Genomic DNA, 23,930 nt, shown 5'->3' with positions numbered 1-23,930 from the left:
TTTAGAAGTAAATTTATCAACAGTCAAACTGAGAATTGAAAAATATTTAAAACAAAATAGATAGAATTGAATAGAAAATATACTGAGAAAATTATTAATCTCCTTCAAAACTACTAGATGTAAGAATATAATTATTTTGTATTTATTTAAAATATATTCAATAAACCACCAAGGCGAAGGAACGCTGTTCGGTGCAGTTATTATTATTAACATTATCCCAATCAACATCAAGAAGCGACTCATTTATTCGTTTATAATCAGCGTTGTTGAAATCTCGATATGTTTGTATTGTTTCAGTTGTCTTTATGATTGGCTCTTTATATCGTATACTAATAGCATTATGATGCTTTTCAAAATTCAACAAATGAAAGTCGCTAATGGTGCTTTGAAGCAACTCAGCATCATTTGTCCAGATTAAATCAAGCATACGACCATTTTGGTTGTAGTTCTTGTTAATCTGGTGAAGTCCCAGTTCATAGCAAGTATCCAGCACTATCTTCTCTTTTTCACTGGCTGCATTGATAGCAATTGCAATGTCTGGGTCCTCATTGTCGTCAACAAACCAAATCAATTTAGGAAGATTGAAGTCTCCGGTCACAATGAAAACATCATTTGTATTCAATTTTGATGCGACTTCTTTCAAGGCATACATGTTGTTTTCATACACCTTGAGTGTTGAATCTGTTCGAATATATAATTCAACCAAAAAGATGTTCCTTTTCATGCCGGCTATCTTTACCCAAATTTGTTCAGCTCCGGAATGGTCACCCGTTCCGATGCAAACTTACTTTTGCATTGGTTGCATATCAAAAATTGACCATCAAAACGAGTGCCGGTGCACTTTTTTTCACTGCAGATGTGTTTGTTGTTCATTGTTTTGACACTGTGTACGTAACTACTTTTTGATTTTTGTTTTTTTCCTATTCAAATTTATTTTTATAGGAAAACTTCAATTTCCCCTTGTGCACCATTTATTGTTTTTCAATTTTATTTACTTGCATATCTCAAATGCGTTGGCATTTCTACATTGTTATGCCATCTATTACCGAAACGTTTGAAACTTCACGCTTTTGTATAGTTTTTGAACTTTCGCATACAATATTGTCTATGTAATTTTCATACAAAATATCGTTTTTGTATATTCTCTTTTGAGCGGTTCATCTTCATTTATGCTTTGAAGAAGATCCGCACAAAAGAGAATACACAAAAACGATATTTTGTATGAAAATCATATGGACAAATACAATTTATGCGGCACGTCATCTAGTTTTCCTTGCATATTTTCTCTGTGTACACTGCTGAAATATGTGCTTATATAGCTGAAGTTCTATAAGTTTAGGTGTTTCAACGTGTCAGTAACAGGTGGCACAACGCGACTACTTTTGCGACTTTGTTCGAACATGTTTGAGTTATGTTTACTTGTTTTTATTTTTCTTTGTCTGTTTATATTTTTATTTTATGTTTTTATGTTAATTTATCAGAGAAACGAAAAAAAATCAAACTGTCAAACTCTCTCCCAAAAAAAATTTTGCGATACGTAGGCTGCTCCATATATTTCTAGAAAAGCATATACAACGCAATCGTTTTTTATCAAAAATGGCTTTATTGTTTTTCAAAGTATTCGCCATAATGGCATACGCTCGAACCACTTGCCGTAGCATTCATGCCACTCCGAAACCAATATCTCCAAAACGTGTGTTTTGAACGCATCAACTGCTTCTTCTGGCGTCGAAAATCGTTGACCACGCAGTTTTTTCTTTACGCTCGGAAACAAAAAGAAATCGTTGGGTGCTAAATCAGGACTGTACGGTGGATGACCCATTAATTCGATCTTTTGAGCGGTCAAATATTCAGTTGTGTGATGAGATGTGTGAGAGCTCGCATTATCATGATGAAGAATTATTCTGCGACGGTGGTTATTTTTTCTTAATTCACCAAACACTTCTGGCAGACAAATGGTGGTGTACCAGTCAGAATTGACTGTTCTACGATCCTCTAGTGGAACTGTTGCCACATGTCCACTAATTGCGAAAAGCAGGCGACCATTTGCTTCGCAACAACTTTCGTTGGATTATTTTCACTTTGGAAGACCCATACTGTCGACTGCTGTTTAGTTTCGGGCTCATACGCATATATCCACGATTCGTCGCCTGTGACGATGTTATAGACGGAATATGATGCACCGCGGTTATATTTGTTGAGCATTTCTTTGCACCAATTCAAACGAGCTAATTTTTGGTCATCGGTCAATTTATGTGGAATCCAACGAGAGCAAATCTTTTTTACGCTTTTATATAACAACCATTCTGTACGTTGTTTTTATTCTAGAGCGTTCAATTGATTCAAGCGAATGCAAAATTTTATCGATCATCATGGCAAATATTTTGAAAAGCAATAAAACCATTTTCAGAATTTTTTCAGAGCATTTTCTTAATTTTTCTCAATAATTATGCAGCAACCCTCGTATTCTACGACAACTCCATAAGAATCGTAAGGAATTATTGTTTGTATAAACAACTCAGCTCAGTGAAAACAATAAAAGTTTTTGTTATTATAATACATATAACACTTACATTACTACAATCACTATAACAATCATTTCTATTGTTTTCAGTTCCTTTCAGCGCCTGTCGTTAGCTGACATTTCGAGTGTGTGACAATTTTTTTTTTGATTAGAGTCCTATTAAAGTTTTATTTTGGTACTTTTGATGTCTACATTTGTCGCTAAATGTTGAAAAGATAAACTATTGTTTTTTTTGAAATTAGAAACTATATAATTTATTCCACCATGTAGGTATAATTCCGCTGAAAACAAGTGAAATATTGTTTGTTTGTTTTTTTGTCTTATGAATAACGCCTATTATTCTCGCTATATGCTGCAATGTTTATTCAAAGCAATATTTATTCATAGAAATATATTTTTCGGAATAATTTCGAATAAACTGATCGGAAAAGTGTATTAAAATACCGGTATAATGTCATAAGAAAGTGAAACTTTGCAACGATTTTTTTTTCACAAAAAAATGATATTCTGAGTGATATTTTTTAAACTATGATTTTTTACCTATGTTTAAAAACGAAAATTTTGTTCGAGGAGAACGCTAATATGCACTGAAATTTGTTCAAACTTCCAGTGTGGGAAGCAAATAATTGCGATCGGAATTATTTTTTATATAAACAAATTTATAAAGAAAAGAAGTGGACAATCGAACATAATTCTACATTCATTCAATTTTTTATAATTTTTCCACATGCGTTCACAATCTATTATGTAAATGAATAGCTATATTTCACATGTTTTGATGGACTATATCGAACATTATAAGTATTATATTATTAACTGAAATGCATAAATTTGGAGTTGTCCGGTTTGGAAAATTATTATTCGTCGTGAAAACTTAAACTCATCTACGCCAAAAAAAAGTAAATAAGCAAATGAATGTCCGAAAATGAAAGTGAGACTTCTACTCAGAACATAGAAATGTGTAACAAATCTTAAAGATTCTATTGAGTTGTAATACCAACGCAAATTTTATTGAGATGAAACACGGCGTGTTACACTTCAATAAATTTTGTTTTGGTATTACATTTTGAAGAATGTCTTGCCATGTATTTCAATTTGAAATGCTTTTTAACGATGTTACTAATAGAAAAAATTGGTTTTGATGTTACGCGTTAGAAAAAGACTAATTTTTACGCTTTTTATGAGATCGATCAGAAAAGTCGTGATAAAATCTTCAACATGAATTGGAATGTAAATCAAATGTCAACATATAAGGTTAAGGTTATTCAATAGGTATCATATGGCAAGTTTATATGAAACTCTCGGACACTCGGTATAAAGCAATCCCAAAGTGAAAAAAATTCAGACCGTGATTTGGATGATAAGGAATGCGATTTTTTCATTCTGATTTCACCAGGTGATACAGAAATTTGAGTAGTAATTGAGAATTGAAGAAAAGAAATTTAATTATTTTTTTTCATTTTTCACGATTTTTTACCATTTACATGGGAGGCTTGTATGAAAAACACGGAATACCGCTGAAATTGCACTGCCGTAGGTCCGTATATATTTGGCGTTTGCCATTGGTAATTACATTCCAGTGAAACGCATGTCAAGAAATTTTTCAAAATGTAATACCAAAACGAAATTTATTGAAGTGTAACACGCCGTGTTTAATTTCAATAAAATTTGCGTTTGTACTACAATTCAATAAAATCTTTAAGATTTGTTACACATTTCTATGTTCTGAGTACAAGTCTCACTAAGAAGAGAAAGAGTTTTAAAAAATATAAATTAATGCGGTACAGAGCATATAAAATGATTTTTATTATAAGAATAGTTAGTTTAATCTTTTAATACTAATAACTTTCGTTCAAGTTATATTGAATTTATTCTTTTATTTAGAAGTAACGAAAAGACTCATAGATGATGATATATTAAAATTCGTTCCCATTTTTTGTTTTATCACCCTTTCTGTTGAAAAAAAACTTACTACTGTCATTCATTATTATTTTAATTCATTACGCAGTCCATATCAATAGAAAAACTGTTCAAAATTATTCTAAACTTCAAAATAAGACAGTCGTCATCATGATGTCATGTTTTAAAAATAAATAAAATTATGTAAATTTTCATATTTTATTTTTTAAAAATTATTCCTTCAACATGGAAATCATACATTGAATATCGCATTAAAATGTTACGAAAAGGAATGGCAGCTTATGCGACGCGTGAATATGCACGACTGGATTTAGACCATCACATTCGCTCGACCAGAGTAAATGATCAAATCGCCGTGCGTGTGACAAACAACAAACCGTCGTTGGTTCAATTTGGTGCTTGGGCGATGAAACCCGATCGACCGTTTGGAATAAAAAAGCGTAAAAGATGTCCGGGATCGCGTAAGTTTTGTGTGAGCATTAAGAAACTTGGACATTCAGAAGTTGAAATGCAAGATGAATGGGGAACATCACAAACATGCGCGAATTGTCAGGAACGTTTTCCAAGGCACACAAAAGATGATCGATTTAAAGTGTGCTACGATTGTAGAGCGAAAAAGATTGATGGTCTGCCAGATTCAGTCGCTGGACTGCCAGATATCATTGTGTCAACGGTCAACAGACGTGTTTTGAGAAGAAAACGTGCAATTATTAAGCGACAAATTATCGATGGCAATCGTGAGGCTGTGAACGAAAAACTTCGGACTGGGCGTTTAATGTCAAAGGTTAAAGTTACCTACAAAAATTGGCCATTAAATGTTGATGATGATGATGTTGTTCCACAAACAGTTACTTGGCACCGAGATATTGTTGCAGCAAAATGCATTATGCTCAAAGGTATGAATCAATTGGAAACAGAATATTCATTATTTAATGTATTTGCTTTAAATTACATAGGACTTTGCCGGATCTTTGATGTACCATTGCCAGTTTCATTGTTAAGACCGCCGGACTAAAACAACAATGTCAACTAACAAACATCATCAATTAATTATACATTCAAAAAATTACATAAAATAAAATATTTTAACTATTATAGTTAGCTTAGCTAGACATGAACAGACTATATAAAGTCTTGTGGTCTAGTTGTACAATAGTACAACATTGTACGGAGGGGGAGTGCCCGTAGGTGAGTAAAGTTTTTAATTTAAAAAAAGTATTTTATACCCAGTTCAACTGATACTAATGGTTGTCTTTCCCTTTTTCCATGTTTTCACACCTGAATGTTCCACCATGCCAAACCTTTGGAAATGATTGAAACTACACACGAATCTAACCCCGAAAACGACCGTCAATATGTGCTTCATAATGGATGCATTTGCCCTTTCAATTGTTTGCTGGGTACTAGCGTTAATTTGACAAAATTTATATTACAATCATTTATTTTACATAAATACATTGCATGTCAGAAATAATAAAATTCTCCCATAAAATAAGGGTTTGAAATTCTCTGTTTGGGACCATTGATTCAATTTTTCTTTTTCCCATCTATAATTTTTATTTATTTATTTAAAAAAATGTATGCATATTATGTAGCACATTAAGAAACTTAACGAAAATAATGTTATATTGATAACTTCTACATTAGAAGAAAAATTGCTTCGGTTTCTGAACGACAAATTCACACTACTGTCTTCTTTGACTTATCACGCTATATCTCTTGCGCCTCTTTTTATTTTATATTACATATTTCTCTTTGTTCTCTTGCCATATTTTCATATAAGACCTATGAATATTTTCTCTCTGATAATTTGTCGTAAGATCTGTTATTTACTTAGCTATTTTTCTATGCTTTTGATGAAACAGAAGTCAGAAATGAAATTTATTTCGAAGCTACTCAAATTATGAGACTGGCCAAAGAGATTTTTAGTTCGACTCATGGAATATTTAAGATTGAAATAAAAATGTATGCACTTTCTTGTATGGCAATACATATCTTTATGAAGTTAAAACTTAGAAATGGCTCAAAATTAAGAAAATTCATTTTCGTCATCTCGAAATTAAACTAACTTCGATGTTTAACTACTTGAAAAAATAATCGTGTAAATTTTTAATGAATACTGAGACAAACTAGTTTTGATGTTGAATTTCAAGAAACATGTTGTAAATACGTACGGCGCGAATAAGACCTCGAATTTGTTATCACATTATTCATTCCTCATTGCATTTATTTGTGCAGTTTTATCATCGCAAGAAAATCGCTCACTTACAAATCACGTCCAAACCAAATAAATTTTGTTCCCGCATCCATTTACTTTTCATTATGGCCACGTTTTTTATTATATATTCGTTCGCGTCATAATTCGTTATATTTTTTCAATATGTCAAAATTCAACCAAAGCACTAGTAATTGTTATCTCTTTTATCTGAGCTGTTGTTATTGTTTCTCTTTTCTCTGTTCATTTCGTCTTTCGCTTTTGTCTCTTCTTCCTACAGTAATAACAAAAGATTGACCCCAAGCTTGAAACACATCAAAATACGTTGTTTCATATCTAACATTACGCACGCTTATGCAAGTGTGCTACTGTATAAGTGTATCTTATTAACCGGTTGTAAAAATGATATAAATATGAAAAAAGTGTTTTTTCTTTCTTATGATTTAAAAAAAGTGGCATCGAAACCAGAATGAATGAACAATAATATTGATAAATGAACGACTAAAGCAAATAAATAAATTTATACAATTTACTTTTTATCCCTTTTCCCCTTTTTGTATGTGAACTAAGAAATGGAAATGGAAATAAGTGCAAATTTAAAGATGACAATCTTCAAATGATAACCGCACTAAGACAAGTAACAAATGGTAAAATAAATAATAATCAAAATTACCATTACAAAATGTGACGAATGTTCACGGGCAAGAATGTATAAAAAATGAATTTCTATCCTATGCTACTTTTTATACGCGATTAATTGATATGAATGAAAGTAATTATGAATTCATTCAAAGAAACGAAAAAAAAACAAGTATTCTTGCAATATAAACAAATATTTAGTAGAAGACATAAACATGAAGAAATTATGATCAAGATTCATAAACTCAAGTATATGCAATATTTTTTTCATCAATAATGTTCGCGTTTCCATCTAATTGCAAGTAAAATTTCACAATAAATAAAATCTTAAATTTCATTGAATGAATTTCTTTCTTCAATATGATGATTTCTTCTTTTCGCAATATTAATACTTATGTCCAAAACTTGGTTATTTTATTAGTTAAATGCCAATAACTTTAGAACGTTATTGTTACAGGTATTAACAATTTGTTTTTTACCATCCCTGTTTAAATGGAAATGGAAATACAAATTATTGGAATACTAAATTAGTTGAACTAATAAGCTATGGCACGTATTTACTATCTGCACAAAAAGTTCACTGTATTTAGTGAATGGAATTATCATTAATCTAATATGTGATGATACAATGAACAATGCTACTTGGCCAACAAGAGATGAAAAATCATGTGATGCAATTCAAAATACCTCATTTCGCAACAATGTACTCACGAAGCTAAGAAAACAGGAACATGTACAATATTTTACAATTATAGACACAGCGCCATAAAGGTTTTAAATAAAAACATTACCTGCAACTTAAAGTCGACGATATCGATTTTGATATTGAAATTCTGATTATATTGTCGTTGCCTTCCTCAAGATGTTCTATAAATTAATGTTGGTCTCTTTCTTAGATTAAATTTGATTTTCATTATATATGAAAATCACGGTTTAAACGATATTCTACCAATATTATGCATACATTAGCTGCAATGTGAGGATCAAGTTGTTCCATTATCCGTTCTTGGTTTTCTTTTGTCCAGCAAAATAATCGTGCAACATAGTTTGCGATACACGTTTAACTCAATCTCGTGCAAAACGAAATTATTTTGAACATCTACCTATCGGTTTTGATATCGTGAGCATTTTGTGAGGATTATTTGTTTTCTACTCTGTATCAGGATTAATTAAAAAACCACACAAGATGAAACACGTGACGCAGAGAAACATAATCTGACTGTACATTACAACAGCTCATTTTGTAACAGTTGAAGATTCGTTTGAATTTTGAAAAAATTTGCCAAAATTTTTTTCCCGTTCATTACAAGTTGAACCGAAGAATGTTATAAAAGAAAAAACATTCTATTCTTTATGCAGCTTTGAAACATATTGTGTAAATCACAAAAATTGTAAATGTCGTTTATATTCAAAAACCCAAAAAAACCGGTCATATATGACCTGTAATTTTTGGTGTAATTTTCTCACATTTCTTTCGAAAATTCACAGGTTCATCAAAAAACTGCTGAGAATTTTTAAGAAACCCCATATTCTCACAAGACCATGCGTATTTAAAAGGTTTCTAACTTATTATATTCTATCTTCTTTTTACTAATAAGATTTTTTTCTATCTTTTTTGCCGCCTATGAAGCATTTTTAAATAATAATTAGTTTGGGTCAAATGAATAAAAGGTGGTATTATTTTTATCTTCATAATTCATAGAGATTTCAGCGAATTATATCAAAACTATGACGCCATTTTAATCTTTCACATTTAATTAGCTTATTCTTGGTTTATGTTCACACAATGCTACTGGTTTTTACAAGTCTTTGAAAAGATAAAAAAGCATAGTGTTTGCAGCTAATCTTGATCTTTTTCATATGATTGTCCGAGAATGAATGTGAGACTTCTCCCAAGATTTTTATTAAACAAGAAATCTCAGTTTCTTTATGGTGGTGTTACAATTTTTTTAAATTATTTTAACTATTTAAAATTAGAAGATTGTATGACTGTTTTTTCATATTTTATGACGATCTGGTGGACGCTACTATTGAATGCTTTCAATGTAAATATTCTTCAAAGAATGCAACAAAACGCCAACTATTCGAAGAAAAATTCGATTTGGTGCTAGTAAGTTATAGATCGTCTGTTCACAGACTGACTTTCATAAAGAGAGATCTGGCATAGACGCAGCAATGAAACGACAACAACAATAACATGTATTTTTAATGTCAACATTTTGAGTCAGAATATCGTCGTTCAAATAAACTTAAAAATCCCATCAACACTGTCGCTACCATCTAGCTCTTTAGTAGGGATTTCATTGCTCAGGGCATAGAGAGCATATGAATCAGATTTTCAATAAATAATAGTGCCCACCGGTTATGACAATGGAAATGATTCAATAATTAATATATTCAAATAGGTGGCAATATTTTTGTGATAAAAATGATTTCATAATGATATTTGAAACTAATTACATCGTCCAGGAAACTGGTTTAACCAAAATCTATTTAACGTGACCATGAACGTGACACTTCATTTGGTAATCATTTACACTTGGTATTTAACTCATGTCAAACATCTAAGTGAACGAAATTTTGATTGAAACTAAAACTTATTAATAAACTTTTGAAAATAATACACATTATAAAAGATAATAATACGATAATTTTAATATATATAATAAATAATAGTCTACGAATTATTGTCCCATGATTTCGAGTGTATACAAATGAGACACTTCAAATTGCTAGTTTTATCAGCTTACCACCATATACAATCTTTATGGTGATGCAGATGAAAAGATTTGTTGCGTGAAATTTATATTTTAATTCAGAATTTGCACACTTTTAGAAAATACTATGGTAAAACAGTCGTCTAAGTCGTTGTCAATATGTGAAACAAATCGTCTTCGGCGGTTTTCTGATTAAAACATTCGGTGTAATTGAACCTCACAGAAACTTGTTAAAGACGAAATGAAGTAACACATATGAAACAGCAAAAAACAAAACCGCGATACCCACATACATTCACAAAAGAGTGGGGCATCAATTAAAATGAAAATAAAGAAGAATGAACAAAATGTCGCGAGAATGAAAACTTAAATAGATTTATTATTGTCGACCAACTATGTATTTAAAAACACAACTCACACTGAAAAAAATACTCGAAATAAGTTACGATGGGAATGACTTTCAGTTGTTCATCTTCGTCGCCTGTGTTTTTCACTTTTATCAGAATATCATTCCATGATTCAAATTATGTGGTTAAGGCCAACAAATAGAAAGTTTTTGTTTTAGTTCGGAATATAAACAAAACTGATTGACTTCATATTACATAAATTCAATTTTTTTTTAAATATATTCATGCTACATTTAATTACTCATTTCACCGGCAATATCGGACTACTTGGATTTGACGTTTCAATAAATTTCTGTTCCCCCTGCTCAGTGGTTTTCATTCTCGTACACTTAACATTCATGATTTTGGAGTATGCCAATGAATGAAAAACAAAAAAAAACACTCCGAATGCAGACAAAAAAAGTAAAATAAATAAATAAAATTGGTGAAATAAAATAAAATAGAAGTCAACGCGACGTGTGTCTTTTTTCGATCTTTATTTCAACGTTGCTTTATTCTTGTTCATTATTGTGTTCGAAAGATTTTATTTATATGTTTTTTTCTTCTTTTTACACACGATGTTTTTGGTGCGTTCTTTCAATGATTATGTGTGCAGTGTGCACTCCCAATATGTTATAAGAATCGTGTGGATTGTTACGTCCTTACAAATGCTTTTTTACTCTGTATAGTATATATATATATGTCTTTTTTGTATCTTATGAGTTTTTTTATTCACTAGTGATCCTTTGTTTCATTTTATCAAGATTTTTTGAATTTTTGAATGAGTGCACTCTCTGCGTACGATTTTGGAATGTCAAACAGTTTTAGATGAATGTGCCCAAAAATACACAGAGCAACACATCGGTGATAAAAATTGATTTATGTTGCACACTTAACATATGGAATGAAATAACTGCCGTGTATGTGCGAATAATATTTTAAATGACATCGCATCTTGAAGATCTTTAACAGCACAAATCATTCTTTGGTATCTATATCACGTATTGAATACTCCATAATCAGGAAATAATTTCGATGTAATTAGGCTTTTCCCAATAAATTCGTACCTATACATCAATGGTAGATTACAAAAATACTAGATATTCTATAGAACACTTTTAAAACTTACTGATGACTTGTAATTTTGAATTGTTTCATCGAATTTGGTTTTCAGTGAACGAAGGCTATTGATTCCAATAATTTACTTTTATTTTCATTTCATTGTTACTTTCTTATTTTCAATGTTAGGACTTTATCAATTTTACTTCCAAATTAATTCATAACAACATCTGTGCCTGAAATGCTATGTCATTTCTTCAGTATTTTTTATATGTTGAGAATTAGTGGCATAATAAGAGAATAAGTTAAAGAAGTGCATTCAAAGTGTTTTGGGACAACACCAATTCCATTTTTCAACTGTGAAATTAATTATTTATAATATCAAATTGAAATTCAAAATTTGGATACTTGATTGGTCGAATATTTGAATTTAAAGTTTATGGAAGATCATACACACTAAAGTACATAAAAGTGCTCATATCGTTAACATCAACAAAATAAAAATGTGGTAAAAAATTAATGGCAATATTAAAATATTGACCGACACTAACAGAATTTTAAGAATTTGAAATGCCCTTTTTTCTCCAATTTTCAAAAAAAACTAGCTCAAAACCATTAGCTAAAAAAAAATAAGCTTCATTTTTAATTCAAAGAAAAGTTTACCTAAAAGTTTTCTTTCTTTACAATATACATTATGTTTGATTATTGGACGGTGAGTTTGTTGTAGAAAGAAAACCTTTGACTGACTTTTAACACACTATAACAAGTCTTCAGACTTACGAGGCAATGTGTTCTCTTTCATTTTCATTGACAATCATATAGTCGATGCATTCTATCATTTTCATGTCGTTTGGTATATGAAGCAGATCTATTCTCTGTGACATATTTTTTTTTAAATTCAAAATCATGTCGAAACTTTTTTTTCATTATTTTTTATTAAAATATGATTTTTTAAAATGCAAATATAATTTTTTCAAATAATTTTGGAATGATTTCGAATAAAAAAAAATATGTCTCAAAATTACACCAAACCACATTTTTCACTTTGCGATTGGTTATAATTCACTAGAACATTGTCGGTCGATTTTCAGTACAAATAGCTTCTGAAATGCATATACTTTTGGGGGAACTTGAGTTGACGCCTATACTCTTGCGTCCCCCCACACATAGAAATACATTTGTATATTCGGAACGTTGCTTCATTGCGTCAGTATGAACTCAAAGTAAAAAGGGGAAATTTCTGCAACGTTTTGAATATGTAAATGTATATACAGAAAAAATATCTACGAACTATTTTCGTCACAAAATTGATATCAGAAATTTTGTGTTTCAAATTTTGGTTTCGTCACTCGTTCTTCACCTCGATAGAGGTTTTTTATTTGATATAATTTACGGAAAATAATCGATTTTGATTGATAATTGTATTGAAAGTCTTTAGTTTATACATTGTCCTGTAGATAACTAAAAACATATTAACAGATGAATACTGAAATGCCAAAATGACCTCAGTTACTGAAATGCCAAAATGTAAGTCAAATGAAATGTAAGTCAAATAAATATTTCAATGTGATATATCTTCGAAATATAGCATATGTGAACCTTAAACTGTACTAAATATAATGAAGTCGTGGTATTGCCAACAAAAAATTTATAAAATGTATTAACTGCTCATGTGACATGTTTAATAGAGCAACGCATCGTTTTTAATAATAGCAGCAATTTTTTGTCGGTTATCTTAAAATTCAAAGTCACGATAGAAATATGCAGTTAACTGATACTTTTGTCAATAAAAATATAATGAAATAAAAAAATTAAAGAAAAAATCTAAGGCGGTGTTTGATCAAGTTAAAATGAACCGTCTAATTAAAATCAATTCTAATGGTTCAAACGACAATTTTTACTATTCATAATAGTTTAAACCATCTAGTGCATAGATCTGCCTTTAGGAGGAGTATGTAAAATATTAATATAATTAATTATAAAGTCTTTTACTCATGAATTAAAATATATTGAAAAAGGTCTAGCCTTTCATTTTATGCCCATTTGACAGTTGATTTTTGAGACAGTCTTGAAAGTGCTTAAAATCGAGTGCTAAAAACAAAACTTCACGGTAATTTACAACAGATTATATCAAAAATGTTTTTTTGTATATTTCGGGATATTTTATTTTCCGGTAAACTGACATAAACAGTAATGGTGGTACATTTGAATACTTTTTTGGTACAATTACTTAAGACATAGTCAAAAGTTTCTAATGTGACATACCAGGACATTTGAATATATAATACTTATATTATTATTTTTTATTATAAACAAATTTTTGCTGTCACAAAATTAAAATGTACCAAATATTGTATGTTTTGTTGCAAACAATGAGTTTCATTGTTATCAAACATATTATCAATGCAGCCTTTAGGCAGATTTCGGTTTTTGCACTTTTTTACGAACCACGCAATTTTTGAGATTATATATAATTATAATTTTTTTTTTGGATTGAACATCCATTTTCGGTCAAAAACAACCAAAAAAATTATGATATAAACCCAATCAAAATAGTTTCGGTCAAGAAAAGGATGAAAAACAGAATTCAGTTTATCTAAAATTTCGTTGAAAATAATTCTTAAAAATCAGACAGTTCATGCAAGTGACGAAACCACCTAAGATGAGTAAGGTGAAAATTTGACCCACTACATATACATAACATTTTAAAATCTTAATCTAAAATCAGGCCTTCCACCACGATTGATTAATGGTTCCTAATAACTATTTAAGTACCTCTTTCTATAAAGTACTTCTTTGAAACTTTCCGAGATTGATGAGAAAACTATGTTTTTTTTGTTCTGATTGGCCGTCGTTGATCGGCCCCTAAAAGTTATTTTAAAACTATTATACGGCCACTGAGGCGTCCCTACTTGATATATAACATACATACATATATTTCGTTGGATTAAGCTATCAGATAGTGCATATTTGGAACTGCATGGTTTTTAGTTGAATATTACTCATAAAAAATGAAAGAATTATCTATATACTGTTTCGTAGCCAAATTGAAATTAAAAGTTTTATGTCAATTTTGATTTTGTGGCTCATTTTTTTATTTGATAATTTTCTACAGAGAGTTTTGATTTAATTCACAGCAAAGCAAATAGTGTAAATCATGAAGAATATTTATTCATATATTTAGAAAAAATCTTTCAATCAATTATTCCAAACGTTTGGCTACTTTTTCGATAAAATGCCTTTATGTATTTATAAAAACTTCTTTAAAGATACTTCCGTTTGAGAAGTGATTTAAATGTCGTTATGAAGCCAACAATCACGTTACTGCTACTAATTAATGTCAGAAAATTGTTCACATCTGTCGATAAGTAGAAAAATTTCTTCAGATGGTGTTCGTAATACTCATTTTTCGCCATAGTTGTAACAAACAATGAGGAGTGTAACAGATTTGGTGTCAACTAACGAAAAATTGGAAAATTTGTGGCTTGTTCTTTCTTAGAAACACTTGATACATGTGTTTTTCCTTTATATGAGACATTCCATTGCATTCCTCTCAAGTCTGATATACTGTCAACAAAATTTGGTAGTTTGGTTTATCATAGAGAAATGTCTCTGGAAATGGTACAGTAGGTATGAAGTGTAAATGTTGGAAACATATAAAAGTTGAAAGAAATATGACCATTTCATGTATAAGTTAAATAAGTTGAATTTAATGATTTACCATTGCACTTGTGTGTCAACATTTTCACTCATAGACTGAGTTGAAACAACTTGTTTTTACATAAAAGGAAATATCATAGGCGCCATGAGCATCGATTATCTTCGTAATTTTAAACACGAAGTGCTCTGAATTGTAGCATAGTAATTCGTTAGATGAATTTAAATCTTTAAAGAACTATAAAATGCAATAATGAAAAATTTTCTGCATTAAATTTTTTTGATTTTTTTGGCTTAAAATATTCTTCTGGTCAGCGAAAAACTTAATTCGAAATTAAACGTATTCAACTATTCATCATATTTTCAAGCACTATAGCGTCTTCAATTTCAAATTTTAAATAAAAAAAACTGTTAGCGTAGATGTTACAATTCTTGAAATGATACTGAAAACTGACACCTTAAATACTGATATGATTCGCTTGAAATGGTTACAGCTTTTTCTTCAATATGTATTTCTCAAAAGTCATGTTTATTCCATCTTGTAATATTAAACCGAACTCAGTATGAAGAATTCACTACGAAAAAGGTCATTTCAAAATTACTTTAAGTCCATTTCTTTTTTTTTTTTGCCAAACTACTGAGAAAAAATATATATTTTGAACAGATGCAGAATATACATATACGTATTTTTGACCTTTTTTTCTCAATATATCTCAGTTCTGTTTCTCACAATTCAATTGGAATGTTGTTGTTTCGAAGTATTGATTCTTAATGTAGTTCTTTGGTAACACTTAGACTTCCCTTTACACAAATAATTTTCCAATAATGCAATATAGAATCAAACAGTTCAGAAGTGTTCAAATGTTATGTAATCATCGATAAAGAGAACTATTGTCGTCTGACAGAAAAGGATAAATAAACAGAACAATTTCTTAATTTTTGTATATAAGATTCTTCCATGTGGTTATTCTTGTGTGATTGCTTACTTCAAACTAACAATACATACATATGTTTTGTGACTACAATGTTGTATTATTATATTTTTGATCTATTGTACATATTTTATGTTTACATAAAATGTAATTTTTTTTTTGTTTATATCAAACGAACCTATATTCTTGACGTCATTAAATAAAATAAGAGTTAAACAATAAACTACTTAATTCATGTTATGGATATTTGGATGCATATGGTTAATTTTGTGGATGTTTTGATGTAAAATATTTTGAATTTATTTTCTAAATTCACACCGAAATCATCAGTTCAACACCAATCGATGCTAATATTGAATATATAGTAGAATCTCGTTAGCTTACTAATAGTTTTTTTTTTGTTCAAGAAAATTTCATCAAATTTCGGCTTGTTTGAAGCTTCAAACATTTAATTTTTTACTTAACTTTGAGGTTGCAAATTTTGTACATAATCAAATTAACTGTTCGGCCTGAATATCGTAATGTCGTAACTTGGTTGAAAGAAAAATTCATTACAATTTTGGTCACTTAATTCAAACAATCACTACTGATTTTGAGTTTTGTGGTTTTAATCAAAAATGTAGAAAACCAAATTTTTTGCAATTAAGCATAGATTAAGCAAAAGAGATGGAAGTTGACATACATTCAAATCGATGGACTAAGTTTTATTATTTAGCATTGATTTATTCCATATCATTTTTAGTTGAAAAAATGTCATTCTATAGAAATGCCCCACTATAGTGTGAATATTACGAAACTTTTTACTTGAATAGGGCTAATTACATGCATGCAACGTGAAAACATAACAAAACATTTTGTATTTATGAACAAGTAAAGAAAGATATAAGTAACATTTGGATTTGATGTGAAAAGAAAATAAGGTCGACCTAAGATGGTTGATGACAGAACCCTTGCATGGTTCTATATAAATGTTCTTTACGACGTATTATAGTTAGATGTGAAATTCTCTTTTTCTCAAAATATACGGCCAGAACAAAAAAGGCAAAAAAAGATGACAATATTCTTATTCGTTTTTTACAACACACAGTATTTGAGTGCGTTTTATGTGACATACGGATTACATATTTACGTCAACATTTATTATCAGCGTTAAAATACCAAAAAGAAACATGTACTTTATTAAAATGCACGGTTTGGAAGAACGATAAAGATGATAAAGTGCACATGTTTTTGCGCATTTTATTTTAACTGCTTAGTACAATAATATCTTTTGCATCAGAAAAATAATTAAAAATATAAATTAAACAAAATCTCATAATTTTGCGTCCTCATGCCTATGCTTTTGTAGGTTGACATTGATTTCAACAAAAGTTCCCAATCTGCCTAGCCGAAATCTTTTACATAATGTCTCAACATAATTGAAATAATGATGGCGCACGCACGATGAAGTAGGCAATAAATATAATATGTAAGCATACATGTAGAGTATATCATTAGTGTACATATATTGGAGGTAGGGTTGATGTCTTCTACTCCCGGGCTTGATCAATTTTACGTTGGATACTTATGAACATTTCGGCCTTTTTGCTCTTCATTTTGTAGAGGTTCTTTTCGCTAATTAATCAAACTTTTAAAAAACATTCCAAAGACTGCTACATTCTTTATGTGAATGAAACAATCGAACAACTTTATAAAATAAAAAATTACTTCTCAAATTTCTCTTCTAATTAAATTATAGGTGTCAACAAGTTCGTTAAAAGTTTCGGTCATTGCAACCCAGAAAAAGGAATCCAAATTTGAATATAAAACTGACAAATCCTCAAAAATAAATTTTAAAAGTAATAATTAATAATTTATTATAACACAAATTAATCGTATTCAACGACTAAAAAGCGGTATTCAAAAGAAAAAGTGGGGGTTTCATTTCGTGATTTTGAGAACTGGGACTTGAAAAATTTGCAGAATTTGTTGACCTACATTGCGACAATTCCATACGGAATAAAATAAATCGCAGCACGTTCGAATTTATGCTTGACATGAAAGTTGATGAATTTTTTCAAGGATTTTGAAAATGTCTTCATAAGAAAGTTAGTTATGTTTCTACTGTTTTTTGTTTAGTCGCTTTCGTAACTTACCAAAAAATCATTTGTAAATGTTTCGTTCTTTTCATTTTACTTCATTACAAGCTTTGATGGAAACATTTTTATAATTTTATTATTCTTAGTTCCTCAATTTTTTTATTATTTTTGATTTATTTAACTAATAAGATCATTCAAAGGTCATCAATTAATATTTTTTATCTGTATAAACAGAAGTTTTGAAATTCAGGCCAAATCCTTAGAATCCATGGATCAGCTGAATTCCACGGGGTTCGGACTTTGAGCCTGGTTCGTGGACAACATTTTCTCATTTTTTAGATTTTCCATTTAAAAAGCGAGTAAAATCGATTTAATGTTAATATTTATGTGCGTCTCTGTATGTGATGTGTCTTGTGTCCTGTGTCCTGTGGCGTGTTGCCAAAACTTGTTAATTTAATAAAACACGATAAATCTTCTTCCAAAAACTCAATTCAAATTCTGACTTTGCAGGGTGATTGGGGACTACTAGGAGACGTGCTGATTAGTTTTTGAACAATATCTGTTGACCTAGGTAATCATTTTTGGTCCGAATGGAGTACCCACATCCATACATTTTTTTATCATTTTTCAACCACTTTGGTGACGCGACGGTTTCGTGCTCAGACATGAAATTCAAAATCTGACTTCACGGTATGATTGAGCACTACGAGGAATAGATCTGGTCAAAGAGGTAATGTCAAATGCCTTTATAAAGTCCCTAACGCAGTTTCTTACACTCTTTTACTCACACACAAACAAAACAAAATGTCAAAAAACAGCTGTTCGAGCGAACCATAACCAACTTCATGCTACTAGTGAATTCGGAATGAAAATAATATTTGAAAATTTTTATGATATTTCGAAAAATGAACTAATTATTTTGGAAGTTTTTAATCTGTTTAGAATAAAATAAATTTTTAGACATTTTTTGTACTAACAATATTTTAATAAACATTCACTTATTATTTAATTTTCACAATTTCTATCAATTCACAAATTATAATTCTTAGCACTAGCATGAAGTTGGTTATATGTCAACCTTTATTCATTCATATAAAAACATATTATGTTCACGCACACATAAATGTTGGGGAGTTTTGACAATTCCTCTTTTCAACAATATTGATTGATCGGTGTAGACTGTGAAGAGGCACTTGTGAGAAAAATGCTTAAAATCATATTCTTTCAATTTGAACGCTGAAAGAATGTGTAGTGGGGGCGTTTTTGGCACGAGAAATCTGAATCTTACGTTAGTTTTAAGATGCAATGCATTTTTCGAAGACTTTTCATACAAAAATCCACAACAAATTACCTGCGTGACGTCGGCCCCCCACCCCTTTACTTTTTATTTCTGAGTTTACATTTTGATAGTTTGGAATTTGTGCTCACCGAATATACCAATTTTAAAGTTCTTGCTATGAACCCGAGCTGGCACAAATTCATCAAAACTCAATTTTTTGTCAAAAATGGAAATTTTGTATGGCGACCCTCTAAATATACATGAAATCGTGAACAAAACACAGTTCTATATTCCTCGGAATTTGTGCTGACCTATTAGACCATTTTCAGAATATGTGCCATTAACCCGAACTGGCACAAATTCATCAAAAATCGATTTTTGTCAAAAATGAAAATTTTGTACGACAACTACCTTTAAACTTGCATGAAGTTGTGCGCAAACCACATTTATTTACTCCCCGGAATTTGTGCTCACAAAATATATCATTTTTACAATTCTCACTATCAACCCGAGCTGGCACAAATTCGTCAAAAATCGACTTTTTGTCAAAAATGAACTTTTTGTACGGTGACTACCTCTGAACGTGAATGGAAATGTGAACAAGCCACATTTATATAATCATCGGAATTTGTGCTCAACAAATATATCATTTTTACACTCCTCACTTTCATCCTGAGTTGGCACAAATTCGTCAAAAATCGATTTTTTGCAAAAATGAACTTTTTGTATGGCGATCAGCTCTAAATGTGCATGGAATCGTGAACAAAGCACATTTATTTACTCCACGGAATTTGTGCTCACGGAATGTATCATTTTTACAGTCCTTACTTTCATCCTGAGCTGGCACAAGTTCGTCAAAAATCTATTTTACGCAAAAATGAAAATTTTGTATAGGAATTTTTTTTAAACGGGATTTTGTTGGGGAAATTTTTGCACAGGGATTTAGTGCTATATTTGTGCTAACAAAAAATATATTCTTTTGTATACTTTGGCCCAATAGGTTCGGAGCACAAATTACCCATTTGAAATACTCTTTCAAAAAAATGTATACTTTTCAAATCAAAAAACACTTCGTGTGTCAATATTAACATTTTGTATGTACGAACGCGTCACTGAAAATGTATATCAGAACATTTCCAGATTTACAGTATTGCGTCACATTGGGAACTTCCAAAGAAGTGTTTTGTATTTATTATTGTACATCTATTGAAAATATCCAGAGGAGAGTATGTTTTTATTCAGACATTACTCAGCCATAAGCGCTGAATAACATACTCTCTTCTCGATTTATTCAATAGACATATAGAAGTTAATACGATAAACACAATCGATATCTGTTCCTCCCAAGTCGAAAAGACTGGTCGCTGGATATTCGATAGGGTGGTGTTTCATTTTGAGCAAGGAGGCCAAATCATGGCCGAGCTGTCAAAATCACAAATGTCATTATTGTATTACATTTTGTACAATATTTACCCCCTGTATTCAAACACACAAAGGTCGACTCGCTTTAGATAACATTTCTATTTTTTACACCTAATGACGACTCATTATTTTTATTAACTTCAATTAACTCAGAAGGTACGACACGACGTGTTTTTTGATCTGAAAAGTATATTTGCCAGTGTAAAAATTTTGAAAGAGTATCTCAAATAAAAATTTGGGTAATTTGTGCTCCAATACAAAAGTATATATTTTTTGTGAGCACAAATATAGCACTAAATCCCTGTGCAAAGATTTCCCCAAAAACATCCCGTTTAAAAAAAAATCCCATATAAAATGTTCATTTTTGCGAAAAATCGATTTTTAACAGTGATGGTTTTTTCCTATCTGAACAGCGCAGCTATTCGTAGCGTCTGTAAAGCATTGCTGCCCAGATGCTGAATCGAAGCGGTTGCCGAAGCGGTTGGTCAGCACAAATTCCGAGGAATATAGAATTGTGCTTTGTTCACGTTTTCATGCATATTTCATTTATATTTTTGCCATACAAAATATTCATTTTTTCAAAAAAATCGACTTTTGTCGAATTTGTGCCGGCTCGGGTGCATAGCACAAATTCTAAAAATGGTGGCACAAATTAGCACAAATTCCATGCTAGTAGAATCTAGCCTCAAATATTAATTTGACAGAGGGGTGGGGGGCCGACGTCACGCAGGTCAACAAATTTCATTTTTGTATGAAAGACATGCCTTTGTGGTACCGTAATGATGTGAAACTTTGAACAGGCTATTTTTTATTGAAATTTCTTCAAACTTGGTGTGATTATTTGAAAAGAAAATAATATTCACAAGTTTTCACGGTAATTTAAGTTACTGCAACCATACATAGACCATAATTTCAGTTTATTCCCAAAATTTCGGTTCCATGCGGAAAATTCAGCTTGTGTACGTAAGCCTCTTTATTTTTATATGAAAAAAATGGATTTTCCTGAGTATCTGCGCTTTTAATCAATAAAATTTTATGATGGAATCACTTCTGAGAGAGAGTTGATGTCTTCAGATGAAATGTAGTCGATACTATGATTTACATTTTGTCTGAATAAACCATATATCGGAAATGACTCCTTCATGGTCCGCGATACCTGTGAAAAACAGTAATTTATATGAAAATTGTTAATTCAAACTTTCTGGCGGCAGTGTACGTATTTTTTATAATGTGTTCGTTGTTCGTACGAACATTCGATTTTCTACGAACGAACGAACGTTCGTGGACAGCTCTGGTTGGATGTGGATATATTTTTATTTTTTCTCTCATATTTCGTTTTACTTTTAGCTATGTTAACTAACATATAATGTAAAAATCTATAATATTTCAATTTTAAAGAAGAGAATGCAAAATGAATTGCAATTTTCAAAATATCGGAAAATGCGACGTGCTCAGTTCAAAAGTGTGAAATTCATTCCTTCGAAATTAATACAGTTTTTCCAACTAAAAATAACGCTTCGAATTAATTCATACTCCCAGTAAATATTTTGGTTTTATAGGGTCATTGAAAGAATGTCGAAATTATTAGTCTAACCACTTTTGGTGGTCCTCGGTGTTGACATAATTACAAGCACTTAAAATTGTCAAAAAAATGAGCATAAGAAAATGTACTTTGCTCTATATCTTTCAGTTTGTCGATAAAAATACTCATAAAATAATGTTGTGTCTCACCTTCGAAGATTTTGTTTGGAAGGAATGAACTGCGATAAAAATGATAAAGCTATTTAGGAATCTGTATAATCAAAAGAATTCATGTAGTAACTATTTCGGCTTTGTCAACTAATTCAACATAATAAATTACAAATCTTATACATTTAATTTTCTGTATTAACGGTTGCATTTACTCTTGAAGATTATATTAATATCTTAAAAGAAAAGGAATGAATATCAGCATAATGCGGATCATGATCAAGCATATTCTTTAATTTCACCTTTTCGATCATCTCGATGAAAATAACAAATAAAAAACAACATCTAAATAGAATAGTTGCGAAAATAATTTACTGGCGTATAATTGTTAGTAAATAAAAATATTAAGACGTGCGCATTCTTGTCTTTGCTTAAAAATGTATTAACATATTCATAATTCCAAATAAAAGTCTTTCTGTCATATTCGAGTACTTTGTTTGAATAAATCGCGTTTTGAAATGAAACATGGAATAATGGGAAAACTAGAGTGTATAGTGTTCTATATACTAATATTATACAAGGAACTTGTATCAAATGCATTTTTTATTGTTTATATATATTGCATTTTATTGAAGTCGTTTAACCATTTAACCATTTTTGTTGTACACTTGAGATACATATCCATAGGAAAAAACATGATTCTTACATTCACGAGAAATGAACAGACGAAAAAGACGTGGCAACTGAAGACAAGTGGCGCCTACATTGAAATATTTTTCATTCATGTTTAGATGAGGTAATATGTGTATGCTTTTGGAATGGTTGCAATTCTTTTTTAACAGAAAAAATGGAATAAAACAACAACAAATAAAACAGCTCATTTGGAACACGATAAAATTTCATAATATCAAAACTTGTATTTAGAAGCGGGAACCAGAAACACTGGAATGAAGGACCTATATTCAAGGCAAAAAGTTTTTTTCAGAAATTTTTTAAGTTCAGGTTTGCAATTACATAGGGCGGTAATTCCAAAAACTTCCAAGAATGAAATCATTTTGAATACTTGAATGTTACTATACATTGTAAACCCAGAATATAATTCCTTATATTGGGGTTATCAATAAGTTTCTAACGGTAATTTTAGACGGATTAAGTTTTAAATACTGTTTAGTTTGAATGGAGAACTCTCGGCAATAGCTTGTAGATATATTTGGTGAAAATGCTAAAATTTAGTGATTCAAAAGCGGCCATTGTCAAGTTCTAACCAAAAATCGCGCTGGATTTTTGAAAAATGTTATGTTTTCAAACGCATCTACATTTTTGTCAAATTGTATTTAGATTAACTATCTACTATGACTGTGTATTTACTACTCTGAAAACCTAAAGGTGGGCTATTCACAACAAAAGTAGCTG

The 23,930-nt window shown here is 30.4% G+C and overlaps 2 protein-coding genes and 1 long non-coding RNA gene across 3 annotated transcripts in view; 1 reads left to right on the top strand and 2 right to left on the bottom strand.

Annotated features, from left to right (window-relative positions):
* LOC116347836 overlaps positions 1-23,930 on the bottom strand; it is a 102,071-nt gene that overhangs the window by 34,483 nt on the left and 43,658 nt on the right. The window lies entirely within an intron of this gene.
* LOC116347837 lies at positions 4,675-5,736 on the top strand. Its single transcript, XM_031778576.1, has 2 exons — positions 4,675-5,340; positions 5,401-5,736. The coding sequence occupies exons 1-2, from the start codon at positions 4,701-4,703 to the stop codon at positions 5,457-5,459; spliced, it is 699 nt and encodes a 232-aa protein (XP_031634436.1). The 5' UTR covers positions 4,675-4,700; the 3' UTR covers positions 5,460-5,736.
* On the bottom strand, positions 5,357-5,746 carry LOC116347839. The gene is made up of 2 exons (XR_004201724.1): positions 5,671-5,746; positions 5,357-5,473 (listed from the first exon to the last, which is right to left on the bottom strand). It is a non-coding gene; the product is annotated as an uncharacterized LOC116347839 (long non-coding RNA).

This window comes from Contarinia nasturtii, unplaced genomic scaffold (assembly GCF_009176525.2).
Source record: "Contarinia nasturtii isolate CC-2019 unplaced genomic scaffold, AAFC_CNas_1.1 Cnas_scaffold_2166, whole genome shotgun sequence".
Lineage (NCBI taxonomy): Eukaryota > Metazoa > Arthropoda > Insecta > Diptera > Cecidomyiidae > Contarinia > Contarinia nasturtii.
This window is presented reverse-complemented; position numbering and strand designations above follow the sequence as displayed.

What these genes read in the sequence shown, in the direction of transcription:
- LOC116347837 (XM_031778576.1), top strand. Translation starts at nt 4,701, where the DNA reads ATGTTACGAAAAGGAATGGCAGCTTATGCGACGCGTGAATATGCACGA. An exon ending in AAAATGCATTATGCTCAAAG is followed by an intron (nt 5,341 to 5,400) that starts GTATGAATCAAT and finishes TAAATTACATAG; the next exon opens with GACTTTGCCGGATCTTTGAT.